Genomic DNA, 14,843 nt, shown 5'->3' on the forward strand with positions numbered 1-14,843 from the left:
TTTAGCTTTTCATTTCTCTTGTGTTTCTTAAACATATTTCAACCCCTGAAGCATTTTTAAAAAATACACTCACTTAAACTCCAAAAGTGAGTGCCTTTCATAATGGTTGATGTCCAGATCAGGGATTCTAAAGGGTCAGTCCACCATTTCAGTTTCTGGTGGATTCTGGAGAGTTAAACCATGAGTATATTAGATGTTAGGCACTCCAACATTCAGATATCCGTTAATGAGCAGGAGGAAAAACAGAAGAGGTGAGACTATGGCAGATTGGGGCAGAGTCAGGAACCTTTGAGAAGTGTAAGGATTCAGGAAATTACACAGCCAGGGCAGCTTTAATCATTATAAAAATGGGGCAGTTGGCCTGGACCCACTAGGTAAGAGGGCAGATCAGCCAAATAGTCCAGCTGATCATAACCATCATCAGGGCAGCGGGACCATTAGGTTCCTTTCACACATGCGGACCGCTCATTTCATCAGTTCAGTCACGTCTTTTCAAAGAAAAAACAGATTAAGTTTTCATCAGTTTCTCATAGTTTATCAGTTTATTTATATCTACTACCAATGTAAACACGGATGAAAAATGGACCGTAAACCGCAGATGTAAACTGATATAAATAGATGATCATTTACATCCGTTTTTCCATAGAGATGCACTGATGTCCGTTTTTCATCCGTCAACAGATGGATGAAAAATGGACAAACGGACTGCATGTGTGAAAGAAGCCTTACTCTCATACTCTTCCTACATAGGGGAGGGGGGGGGGGTGAGAAGAAAGATCCCACTGCATCAATTACAGTAACAGTCAGTGGGACTTATGCAGGGCATAGCAGGCTAAGCCTGATCAAACATTATGTAATTTTCTTTCCTTCAACTACGGGTTGAAGGAAAGAAAGTCGCCGATTCCCCCATCACATTCCGTGTTGATGGGGAAATACCTCCTGTAGTGCTATTGTGTTCTGCAGGTGGTGAGCCTTCCCCTATGGCAGAATACAGTGATCAATGCTGGCAGCTATAACTGCCGGCAGTGATCAGGTAGAAAAAAGACCTGGCAGGCTGGTTGTACCAAAGCCACATCAATTGATCGACTTCCTACTGAACCGGACAAATTCCGATTCGTCTATGGTCAGCTTGAGCCCCTGAAATACAGAGAAGATTTGTAGGGAACCTACCCATTAGAGATTTTAGCCTGAATTTTAATACAATGGTCCTAGATGCAGCTGAGAGGTAAAACTAGTTATCAATTTATAGGTCCATAGTATCAATAAATGAAAGCAATTTGGGAAGTGAAACTTACATTGGTGGTGTAACTCCGTGTCAGCAGCTCCTCGCGCTCCTTATCCTGTTGTTCTCTGGCATAGCGCCGATGTTGAAAGTTTCTCAGCGCTGTCTGTAGATGCTGCACGTCATATTTCAGCTGGTCTACCCGACTATCAAAATAAAAAAAAATGCACAAGAAGGTTTAACTTATTATCCATACAGGGAGTTTTGCAAAATCTCAAGCTGGTGTTCATCTTTTGCACATGCTTGGCTTGCTTCCATTTAAATCCAAAGACCAAAGACGTTTTTAAAATGACACAAATCTAAGCCTGCAAAAATGCAGATCAAGGTGTTCAGTGGCTCAAGCACTGCTCTCTTTCCAAATTCACTGGAGCATTAGAGAGGTTGAACAACACTAAAATGGTAAGACAAGAGGCTGCGGTTACACCAAGTAGCCCTGCAAAAAGCCAAGGGAAGAATTGTCTTGGATGATATAGCAGAATGGATACATGGATCCATGACATTCACTTTGCAAAGCATACTGGTCTTTCCAATAAGAAAAACACTACCTGCATGGGTTTTTTTTTTTGGCAGCCTTTGCAAAATACATTTTTTTTTTTCCTTTCTCTGATAGCAGTGAGAAAGGAGATGTGCACCTCCGCGATTCACACCGCTGTCTGTTTCTCACAAAACAATAAGAAGGTGCCTATGAAGTTTACTGAATGCACCGAGCTTGTCACTTGCTGGCTGCAAATGGCAAACACAAGCCTAAAATAGATTTTGGGACTGTACAAAAAAAAAAATACAATTTATTTTAAAAGATAGCCATTTTTATATATATATATATATATATATATATATATATATATATATATATATATATATATATTTTTTTTTTTTATCTCACATTTTTGTAAATATTTTATTATACCTTTTCATGTGACAACACTGAAGAAATGACACTTTGCTACAATGTAAAGTAGTGAGTGTACAGCTTGTATAACAGTGTAAATTTGCTGTCCCCTCAAAATAACTCAACACAGCCATTAATGTCTAAACTGCTGGCAACAAAAGTGAGTACACCCCTAAGTGAAAATGTCCAAACTGGGCCCAAAGAGTCCATATTTTGTGTGGCCACCATTATTTTCCAGCACTGCCTTAACCCTCTTGGGCATGGACTTCACCAGAGCTTCACAGGTTGCCATTGGAGTCCTCTTCCACTCCTCCATGATGACATCACGGAGCTGGTGGATGTTAGAGACCTTGCTCTCCTCCACCTTCCATTTCAGGATGCCCCCCAGATGCACAATAGGGTTTAGGCCTGGAGACATGCTTGGCCAGTCCATCATCTTTACCCTCAGCTTCTTTAGCAAGGCAGTGGTCGTCTTGGGAGGTGTGTTGGGATCGTTATGTTGGAATACTGCTCTGCAGGCCCAGTCTCCGAAGGGAGGGGATCATGCTCTGCTTCAGTATGTCACAGTACATGTTGGCATTCATGGTTCCCTCAAAGAACTGTAGCTCCCCAATGCCAGCAGCCCCAGACCATGACACTCCCACCACCATGCTTGACTGTAGGCAAGACACTCTTGTCTTTGTACTCCTCACCTGGTTGCCGCCGCACACGCTTGACACCATCTGAATCAAATACGTTTGTCTTGGTCTCATCAGACCACAGGACATGGTTCCAGTAATCCATGTCCTTAGTCTGCTTGTCTTCAGCAAACTGTTTGTGGGCTTTATTGTGCATCATCTTTAATAGAGCCTTCCTTCTGGGATGATAGCCATGCAGACCAATTTGATGCAGTGTGCGGCATATGGTCTGAGCACTGACAGGCTGACCCCCCACCCCTTCAACCTCTGCAGCAATGCTGGCAGCACGCATAAATCTATTTCCCAAAGACAACCTCTGGATATGACGCTGAGCATGTGCACTCAACTTCTTTGGTCGGCCATGGCGAGGCCTGCTCTGAGTGGAACCTGTCCTGTTAAACTGCTGTATGATCTTGGCCACCGTGCTGCAGCTCAGTTTAAGGGTCTTGGCAATCGTCTTATTGCCTAGGCCAGGCATGTCCAACCTGCGGCCCAGAACCACAGGCAATGCGGCCCACTGCCCCCTGACTATTTTTTTTTTTGCTGGGGAGGAAGGAAGTCGAGTCGGGGGGCACGGCCACAGTGGCTTCCAACTAACTGTAGGCAGAGGCTGCCTCGGAGCCTCTGTCAAAGGTAGACAGCACATTGGTGATGTCTATCATAGGAGCCGGTCCAGGAGGCAGGACTTCGTATGATAGCGGTCACCGGGTAAGCGGGAGATCCCTGCTCTGTGTAATCCAGCGGCTCTCCTCTCTTCATTGCAGACTGCATTGGATGGGCACGCACTGGTGAGGCTGCATTGGATGGGCATGCACTTGTGAGGCTGCATTGGATGGGCACTGATCAGGCTGCATTGGCTGGGCACGCACTGGTGAAGCTGCATTGGATGGGCATGCGGGAAGGGCGCGGCGGCGTTTTATTACTTATATTACCTTAACTGTAGTATATATTTTATATGCGGCCCAAGAAAATTTCTCTACACTCAATGTGGCCCAGAGAAGCCAAAAGGTTGGACACCCATGGCCTAGGCCATCTTTATGTAGAGCAACAATTCTTTTTTTTTTTTTCAGCTCCTCAGAGAGTTTTTTGCCATGAGGTGCCATGTTGAACTTCCAGTAACCAGTATGAGAGAGTGAGAGCAATAACACCAAATTTAACGCACCTGCTCTCCATTCACACCTGAGACCTTGTAACACTAACAAGTCACATGACACCGGGGAGGGAAAATGGCTAATTGGGCCCAATTTGGACATTTTCACTTAGATGTGTACTCACTTTTGTTGCCAGCAGTTTAGACATTAATGGCTGTGTGTTGAGTTATTTTGAGGGGACAGCAAATTTACACTGCTAGGGCTCTTTCAGACGGCCGCTCCGCTGTTTGTGTCCGCTGCGGGACTTTTTTTTTTTTTTTTTTCACAGAGTGGATGACATTTGTGTCATCCGCTCCGTATGCACGCATATCATCCCATCCGTTTGCGGATGATATGCGGACATAATGTAAGTCTATGTGGATTGCGGATGTCAGCGGATGACACCGCTGACATCCAATTTTCCTTCCTTTCCGTTTTTTACACGGAGGAAAAATAGGGTTCTGTTCCATTCCAAAAAACGGAACAGAACTGAAAGGAAGAAAATCGGATGTCAGCGGACGGTATTCCGCTGACATCCGCAATGCCATTGACTTACATTATGTCCGCAAATCATCCGCAAAAAAATAGGATGATTTGCGGACAAGCGGAGCGGCCGTGTGAAAGAGCCCTTATACAAGCTGTACACTCACTACTTTACATTGTAGCAAAGTGTTATTTCTTCAGTGTTGTCACATGAAAAGATATAATAAAATATTTACAAAAAGGTGAGGGGTGTACTCACTTTTTGTGAGATACTGTGTGTGTATGTATGTATGTATATATATATACACACACACACACACATACATACTAATATATATATATATATATATATATATATATATATATATATATATAGTGGGTACGGAAAGTATTCAGACCCCCTTAAATTTTTCACTCTTTGTTATATTGCAGCCATTTGCTAAAATCATTTTAAGTTCATTCTTCTTCCTCATGAATGTACACATAGCACCCCATACTGACAGAAAAACACAGAATTGTTGACATTGTTGCAGATTTATTAAAAAAGAAAAACTGAAATATCACATGGTCCTAAGTATTCAGACCCTTTGCTCAGTATTTAGTAGAAGCCCCCTTTTGATCTAATACAGCCAGGAGTCTTTTTGGGAAAGATGCAACAAGTCTTTCACACCTGGATTTGGGGATCCTCTGCCATTCCTCCTTGCAGATCCTCTCCAGTTCTGTCAGGTTGGATGGTAAACGTTGGTGGACAGCCATTTTTAGGTCTCTCCAGAGATGCTCAATTGGGTTTAAGTCAGGGCTCTGGCTGGGCCATTCAAGAACAGTCACGGAGTTGTTTTGAAGCCACTCCTTCGTTATTTTAGCTGTGTGCTTAGGGTCATTGTCTTGTTGGAAGGTAAACCTTCGGCCCAGTCTGAGGTCCAGAGCACTCTGGAGAAGGTTTTTGTCCAGGATATCCCTGTACTTGGCCGCATTCATCTTTCCCTCGATTGCAACCAGTCGTCCTGTCCTTGCAGCTGAAAAACACCCCCACAGCATGATGCTGCCACCACCATGCTTCACTGTTGGGACTGTATTGGACAGGTGATGAGCAGTGCCTGGTTTTCTCCACACATACCGCTTAGAATTAAGGCCAAAAAGTTCTATTTTGGTCTCATCAGACCAGAGAATCTTATTTCTCACCATCTTGGAGTCCTTCGGGTGTTTTTTAGCAAACTCCATGCGGGCTTTCATGTGTCTTACACTGAGGAGAGGCTTCCGTCGGGCCACTCTGCCATAAAGCCCCGACTGGTGGAGGGCTGCAGTGATGGTTGACTTTCTACAACTTTCTCCCATCTCCTGACTGCATCTCTGGAGCTCAGCTACAGTGATCTTTGGGTTCTTCTTTACCTCTCTCACCAAGGCTCTTCTCCCCCGATAGCTCAGTTTGGCCGGACGGCCAGCTCTAGGAAGGGTTCTGGTCGTCCCAAACGTCTTCCATTTGAGGATTATGGAGGCCACTGTGCTCTTAGGAACCTTAAGTGCAGCAGAAATCTTTTTGTAACCTTGGCCAGATCTGTGCCTTGCCACAATTCTGTCTCTGAGCTCTTCAGGCAGTTCCTTTGACCTCATGATTCTCATTTGCTCTGACATGCATTGTGATCTGGAAGGTCTTATATAGACCAGGTGTGTGGCTTTCCTAATCAAGTCCAATCAGTATAATCAAACACAGCTGGACTCAAATGAAGGTGTAGAACCATCTCAAGGATGATCAGAAGAAATGGAAAGCACCTGAGTTAAATATATGAGTGTCACAGCAAAGGGTCTGAATACTTAGGACCATGTGATATTTCAGTTTTTCTTTTTTAATAAATCTGCAACAATGTCAACAATTCTGTGTTTTTCTGTCAGTATGGGGTGCTATGTGTACATTCATGAGGAAGAAGAATGAACTTAAATGATTTTAGCAAATGGCTGCAATATAACAAAAAGAGTGAAAAATTTAAGGGGGTCTGAATACTTTCCGTACCCACTATATATATATATATATATATATATATATATATATATATATATATATATATATATATATATATATATATATATATATACACACATACACATACACACATACACACACACACATACACACACATATATATGTGTCTCACTTTTGTGAGATACTGTGTGTGTGTGTGTGTGTGTGTGTGTGTGTGTGTATGTGTATATGTGTATATGTATACACACACACATATTACACACACACACATACATACACACACAGTATCTCACAAAAGTGAGTGCACCCCTCACATTTTTGTAAATTTTTTGTTATATCTTTTCAGGTGACAACACTGAAGAAATGACACATACACACATCCTTTTTTTTTTTTTTTTTTAATCGTTTACTGCAAGCAAAGATTTGATAATTATTTCCCAAATAGATCTTTACGCAGGCAAATCCCCAATTGCTCACTTCCTGGCTGTGCACTCTTTTGTCCTGGTGCTCTGTGGGTTAATGGAGGTAACTACCTGCTCAGTATGGAAAGTTGACTTGCTATCACAGAACCATACACAGGAAACCTGTTCCAAGCCCTTCTCCTGACCTGACTCATTTAAAAGCTTCCCAAAACCGCCCTGGGGGTGTGTGTGGAATCCGAAGCAGGGGGGAAGTGTGCATGCCAGCTACAGAAGTATTCCAGTTCTCACTCCTTACCTCCCCCTCTTTAGTAAATTATTATTCTTGTCCATTTCCAACCCTTTTTGAAGTCCAGGTTATAACAGCAGATAGGATCTGAGGCATTTTTCAAACTATAAAAAAATAATTAGAATTATGGAAGCAGAGACTTGTAAAGAAATTATTTTTGCTTCCGTTTCATACCAGTAGAGTTTAGCTTCTTAACCCGTTCCAGGTAAGTTCTCGACTGTACCCTACAATGGGTAGCAGGTAATAAATGCCATATCTGAGTCATGCGGGTAAAAGCGGATGACAGGAAAGATGTAGATCATTACAAAGGTTGTAAGGGCACTGACTGGTCTCCCATTTAAAAAGTTATCTTTGGACATTTGCTAACAAATTTTTAAGAAATGTGCAATTTCAACTAAAATGTTTATTTTGCTGATTGTACAATTTCTGTACATTTTCCATCCCAATAACCTACATCTATGTAATGCAAGTCCCGATTCACACTTGTGCGATGCGGGAAGGCTGCGAATTCGCAGCCTGTTCGCGCATCGCAAACGCACATCTGGCAGTTCACACTGCCATATGCGATATGCAGGGGGTGTCAATGAAATGTTAACGACACCCTCAGTTTGATCGCATATCGCAGTGCGATCTGACAGTTCGCACAGGATTGGATCGCACAAGTGTGAACCACTGTGCGATCCAATCCTGATGCGGCTTGGAAAAAGGGTCATGTGCGTCTTTTGTGTGGGTGCAGTACGAATTTAGCCATACAAAGTGTATGGCTGAATTCTCATCCACACATCCGATCGCATTTAATGAAGGAGCAGTGCGCTCCGAATTACATGCGATCGCCGCACAAATGTGAACTGGCCCTCAAGGTCCAATGTAGTCATCTATTCCATTTTTCTGTTTCAAGTATTTTATTGAATAATGCAAGTGAGTAACAACGTTTGACATACAGAATAATGCGAGGTAGTGTAAACAAAGCTCGGTAACAGAGCATGATCAATAACTAACTACAGCAAATCGTGAGGGTAAGAAGACAAGGGGCGGTAAAATGGGTGGTCACGAGAGAATAGTGATTGGCATTGCCAACCTTTCGGCACCCCATATAGGGAGTACACTGTGCCTAGGTGCGGAGGTGAAACCAACCAATTGTTAAACTAAAAAGGAAACAGTACCCAAGTCTACCGTACCGCGTGGGAAGAGGCAGGGGGGGGGGGGGGTGAGAGGAACCTCACGGGTATCAACCAAACAGGAGAAACATGGGCTACAGTCAGCCAGAATGAGCGAACAAGTCGAACAGGTAACCAGTAAACTGTAGTTAAAATGACAAGGTAGAACCAAACTCAGACGTTGTAGGTGCTACAACATATGTATGCAGAAGAAAGGAAGCAGGGCTGGGGGGGGGGGAAACAGGGAGAAGGGGGTAACAAAAGCATCTATTCAATTTTTATCCAAATAGGTGGACCATTGATTGATTTATTGTAGATGAACACTGCCCATGACAACAAATTTAAAATTTAGAAATTGACCATTTTTCTGACAGATAATCATTTTGCATCCCTATTTTCCAAGAGCATAGACAATACGTATGCCCATTTCCTTTACCTGGAAGCATAGATTTTAAAGTATTAAACCCAAAAATGTAATGCATTCAAACTTACCGATCATTAGATGTGGTGGCTGCATTGGTTTTCTTTTTTTAGGCTCCCCACCGCAAAGGGGGACCTTTGGACAGCAGCATTGGTATTCTGGAGGGAGGGGACTATTAGCACTAGCAGATTAAGATACACTGCCGATAAAGTGTTAGCTGGAGTTCACCTTTAATTTGGTAGTTACAGAAAACATTTTTTTGGGGTGAGAATACATTTTATATAAATAAAAGCTGATCATTGTAAGCGCCGCTCTCAGTGTTAAATGGTTTGTCTCAGCCCTGTAACTGCTACATCTGCAGGACCGCTTGTTCTTTTGAAAAACAACAGACCTACTGCAAAATAAAGGAAAAAAAGCCTAAAAAGAAAAATGAATACAGCCATCACATCTAAGAACTGGTAAGCTGTACTATAATAAAATGTTTGCATTTGGGTTGAATACTGCTTTATTATTATCTTTCTGCCGGTCACCCCCACCTTTTATTTAAAGCAGGAAAGGTGAAGAGGAGGAGAGAACTGCATTCAAAATAATTTAAACACCTCAGTTGCCTCATTTTAATTTCTAGCAAATAAAAGGGAGTTCTGCTTTAACATAGAATTTTTATGGCAGAAAAAAAATTATATAGACGTTTTTTTTGAGAAATATTGTTCAAGGTAACAATATTCAGTCTATTAAATATTACACTTGATATCAATAGTAGCTGAAGAGGTCTATAAAATGACTGACTGAAACTGATATAAAATAAGTTGGCAAAAATGTTAGAAAGCCGAAAAAACTAATATTGTACCCCCAGCCACATTTTTTTTATTTATTTTTTTTTAAGCTTTAGATAGAATTGGAAATGGATAAATGATATCCCCAGTTGGTTTTTTATTGTGTCCCTGTGAATATTTTCCCTCACTTTGTTCCAGTCACTGGGACAGAAGGGAGCAAATTTCGCCAATTGGGCTATGAACACCCAACCCAAATCTGAATTTATATCTGTCCCTACTTTATTCAATACCAAAGGGAAATTATTTCCAGGGGTTCCACTTCAAGTGGTTGGGATTTTCACTTTAACTCAAAGCTGCAGTGTTCTCTGAAGACGCTGGTGAAGAGACCATGGTATACATTTCACTGCATTGTCTTGGCTCAGATTCAGAACATCGGAAACTAGAATAATTTAGCTACCGAGGCTGAACACAACTGCCAAGATGAAAAATTGTGTAATGAAATAAAAAGGCAGTGCTGGACCTAAAGCTAATACGGGTTGATGGTTGTCCATTCAAATGAATCCCAGTCGCTCAGAAAACATGAAGTGAGGGGATAGTCCCACCAGAGTGGAACACACCTGACTTGAGAACTACTCTATATTACCAAAAGTATTGGGACGCCTGTCTTTACACACACATGAACTTTATTGGCATTCCAGTCTTAAGCCTCGTACACACGTGTCGAAATTCGGCCAGGAATTTTCGTCTGACGACCGATCCGCCGATTTTCGGCTTGTTAGTATGATGCTTCCAACAACCGACTCCGACTTTTCGGCCGAAAAAAATCTGGTGTGCAGGCTATAAAATTTTTGTCCGCTGTCAAAACACGGCCGATTTTCGTGCAGTCAGTACAGATTTCGACAGGGAAAAATCTTATGAGCAAGACTGGGCATGCTCAGAGAAGAAAGAACACAAAGAAAGCAAATCAACACATGACATCACTTCTGAAGTAGAATTTTGTCGGTCGACAAAAGTCCAGTGCAGTCTAGGCACATTCCAACCAACAAAACACCACTCTGGACAAAAGACGGACGACCGGTCGGCGGAAAATCATTGCGTGTGTACGAGGCTTTAGTCTGTAGGATTCCATATTGAGTTGGTCCACCCTTTGCAGCTATAACACCTTCAACTCTTCTGGGAATGCTGTCCACAAGGTTTAGGAGTGTGTCTATGGGGATGTTTGACCATTCTTCCAGAAGTACATTTGTGAGGTCAGGCACTGATGTTGGATAGAAGGCCTGGCTCGCAGTCTCTGCTCAAATTCATCCCAAAGGTGTTCTATCGGGTTGAGATCAGGACTGTGCAGGCCAGTCAAGTTTCTCCACCCCAAACTCGTTCATGTAAAGGCAGGTGTCCCAATACTTTTGGTAATATAGTGTATTATGTAAACAGAAGAAACCAAGAGCCAATCATTTCAAAATTCCATATATCCTTTATTCTTGACATGGAAATCAGGACCAGTGGCAAAACAGTATTCGACGCATTGGGGCCAAAGAATCCCCCTTCATCAGGGTTTGGTTGCTAGAGTTCCAGTATGCACTGTAATGAAACCTTTTGAATAGATATCTTAAACACTGGCAGGATACAACGGCAATATATTTGCATTGCCAATTTCTAGCTCTTTATGAGATGAAAAATAAAGCCACTGAGTAGACCCTTAACCATCACACTTCTATGAGGTGACATTGCATTCTAAAACCTTAGAGCTGTCCCTGTCTTTGAGGTTATACCAGCCTCCACTCTTCTGAAAATGATTTCCACAACATTGTGGAGCATGTCTGTAGGAATTTGTGCCCATTCAGCCAAATAAGCATTTGCAAGGCCAAATACGGACATTAGATTAGGAGACAAGGCTCACAATTAGCGTCCCAATTTATTCTCTATGGCGTACAGTAGGGTTAAGTTCAGGGATTTGTGCACACCATCCGTATTCCTACACACCAAACTCATTAGACCATGCCTATATGGAGATGCAAAAAGGGGGGTGTCCTGCGCTATAAATTGATAGATAAAACCCACAAATGCAGCTGTTCAAAAAATTTGGCGATTTAGTAATAATTGATGAAATGATACACAGCGCATAAATAGGTGTGACTGAAAAAAGTGAAAAAAAAAAATGTGCAAAATATGCGAAAATATGTGATAGTGTGTGTAAATATTACCATGTAATCTAATATTGCAGCATCAACCTCAAATACATAAATAGATCAATAATACTCACTATAATGCAAAACAATGCTGATACTACAAAAATAAAGTGCAAAACATTGCTAATTCTTCATACTCCGTAAATGTATATGCATATAAATCAATAATAAATAGTCTTTTTCTTAAAGTCCCAAAATTCAAATTTTAAGTAAGTAGCCAGTGAAAGTGCAATAACGCCCAATAGGCGGGCGAAATGCGTCAACGCAATTTCCGGTTTACGGCTGCATCTACGTCACTTCCGGACGCGGTGGAACGCAAGCGGGGACCAGCGCTGCGCGAGCGGTCACCTGCAACCAGGAAGTCCTCTATTCTTATTTCTGCGGCTTTATATTTTGGATAAATGTGAGTGTAATTCTTTTGATTTATTAATAAACGGTTTATCTAAGTGGGATTACACTATTGGAGTTTTCCTTCCGCATGGTCACTAACCACCGGTCCATCTGGGGGAGATTGAGTATATAAGAGCAAGTTTGGTCCAGGGGAAGAGTTTATCTATGTGATTTAACCACTTAAGCCCCGGAAGATTTTACCCCCTTCCTGACCAGGCCCTATTTTGCGATTCGGCACTGCGTGAATTTAACGGGCAATTGCGCGGTCATGCGACGCTGTACCTAAACGAATTTGACGTCCTTTTTTTCCTACAAACAGAGCTTTCTTTTGGTGGTATTTGATCACCTGTGCAATTTTTGATCATGCGCTATAAACAAAAAATAGCGACAATTTTGCAAAAATAATATTTTTCACATTTTTTTTATATGAAATTCCCCCCCAAAAAAAAAAAAAAGTAAAAATCAAAATTTTTTAACATTTTTGGCCAACTTGTTTTCTGCTACATATGTTTGGTAAAAAAAAAAAAAAAAAATCACAATAAGTGTATTTTGATTGGTTTGCGCAAGAGTTATTGCGTTTACTAACTAAGGGAAAGATTTTTGTTGTGTTTTTTTTTTTTAACGAGTAATGGCGGCGATCTGCGATTTTTTTTTTTGCGGGACTGCGACACTGCGGTGGACAGATCGGACCCTTGACTGACATTTGACACTTTTGGGGGTACCAGTGACATTACTCCAGTAATCAGTGCTATACATATACACTGTTACTGTAAAAATGACACTGGCAGGGAAGGGGTTAACTTTATTGGAGAAGGAGGGGACGAAAACTTTTTTTCAGTGAACATTCCCCCGGGACAGTCAGGGCTAGTACATTCCACAATGTATAGCCTCTGATCTGTCCCGGTTCGCACTTACCTACAAGAAGAAATACTCACTTTTAAAATTTCTTCTCCAGCGTTGCCATCTCTGTTGTGGGCAGCTGAAGCCAGCGCGATCCTCTTTTGCGTCCTCTTCCGCGTCTTCTTGTCCCAGAATGCGCCTGCACCGGCCCCGCTCGTCACTTCCGGTGCGGCGCCGCATTCCTCCACAGTTTCTGGGCATGCCCAGAAGCTGTTTAGCAGGGAATGCGGCGTCGCCCCAGAAGTGACGAGCGGGGCCGGTGCCGTCGCATTAATTCCTGGGAGCAATGACGTTCAGCTCCCAGGAATCATCGCAAGAAAGGAAGTGACGTCGGAGCAGCGGCACCGAGGGAGGAAGTAGAGAATAGGTGAGTATTTTCAATCTCCAATTACAAGGTGAGTGAAAAAAAAAAAATGCCTAACTATCCAATTCCTTTTCAGGTGAAGGAGACCAAGCGGATGGGCACATCTATTGGCTCACAGGCTAGTGACGTACCGGTACGTCACTTTGCCTGGCCGGGGCTGACCGCCGCAGTATATGTACTTGCGGCGGTTGGCAAGCGGTTAAAAAGGCATCCTACTCCACACCGGACTAGAGCGTTTTTGACCCACATGCATTATTGCTACGGGGTCCTGGCAGTCTGGTAAGTGGAAGCTGCACAAGATTACACTTTATTTTTGCACGGATTGGCACCAATGTGCTTAATAAGGAGCACAAAGCACATTGCACTTTCACTGGCTACTTGCTTAAAATTGGAATTTTGGGACTTAAGAAAATGACTATTTATTTATTATTGATTTATATGCATATACATTTACGGAGTATGAAGAATTAGCAATGTTTTGCACTTTATTTTTGCAGTATCAGCACTGTTTTGCACTTTAGTGAGTATTATTGATCTATTTATGTATTTGAGGTTGATGGTGCAATATTAGATCACATAGTAATTACACACACTATCACATATTTTGCAAATTTATTGCACTTTTTTCAGTCACACCTATTTATATGCTGTGTATCATTTCATCAATTACTATATGGAGATGGCTTTGTAGCCATGGCACATTCATGCTGAATCAGAAAAGGGCCTTCCCAAAACTGTTACCACAAGGGATTGGAAGTGAACAATTGTCCAAAATGTCTTTATATAATGTAACATTAACAGCACTCTTCACTGGAAACACCTGAACTCAGTAAATTGAAGGGATGAACTTTGGCCATAGTAGGTGTGATTGTGAGATGTCCTCAGAGTAAAGTATAATGCTTAAGGTCAAGTGCAAAACGTTGCACAAGGAAAGGATTATTTGAAATGATTGGAGCACGTGGTGCAAAGGTGACTGAACTATTTTGCATCGAGGGTTAAGGAAGACGATGGACACCCCAGTGATTTACTGTTGTACTTACAGTTTGGCATTCTGCCTTTTGCTGGGAGGCTCTTTGCTACATAAGATCTCCAAACGCTCCAAGTTACTAAAGATCTGGTCTATTCTTGCGTGAATTTCATTCTCCACAACTGGTAGGAAATTAAAGGGAAAAACATCACATGACTAATTTTGAAAATGTTGTAATCTAATGCTTAACCTCTTCCTGCAATGCGTAAAATATAAACCCACAGTATTGTACAATACACAGTTATGCTTAAGGAAATTGAGTAAAATTAATATAAATATATATATATACACACACACACACACACACACACACACACACACACAATCACACATAAATACACTTTTTCCCCCGCTCTTTTTAATATGTAAAAGAAACCACTTTTGGTGTAGAAAAAAATATGTATATATCTTAGAGGTTATACATGTATATGGGGGCAGCCATATTGTTACACAAAGGCTATTCCTACTACTTGTAACT

At 41.8% G+C, this 14,843-nt stretch overlaps 1 protein-coding gene and 1 long non-coding RNA gene across 3 annotated transcripts in view; one reads left to right on the forward strand and one right to left on the reverse strand.

Annotated features, from left to right (window-relative positions):
• LOC309566442 overlaps positions 1-14,843 on the forward strand; it is a 476,925-nt gene that overhangs the window by 287,106 nt on the left and 174,976 nt on the right. The gene's annotated exons all lie outside the window — the stretch shown is intronic.
• Positions 1-14,843, reverse strand: part of GOSR2 (golgi SNAP receptor complex member 2) — a 34,251-nt gene that overhangs the window by 7,033 nt on the left and 12,375 nt on the right. For both annotated transcript variants that reach the window (XM_082271586.1, XM_082271585.1), the window contains exons 3-4: positions 14,379-14,487; positions 1,296-1,428 (exon numbers count right to left, since the gene is read on the reverse strand). In XM_082271586.1, the coding sequence (XP_082127712.1) occupies positions 1,296-1,428; positions 14,379-14,487 (242 nt within the window). The remainder of the gene's footprint in view (positions 1-1,295; positions 1,429-14,378; positions 14,488-14,843) is intronic.

The sequence above is a fragment of the Pelophylax lessonae genome (assembly GCF_965119305.1).
Source record: "Pelophylax lessonae genome assembly, chromosome: 11".
Taxonomy (NCBI): domain Eukaryota; kingdom Metazoa; phylum Chordata; class Amphibia; order Anura; family Ranidae; genus Pelophylax; species Pelophylax lessonae.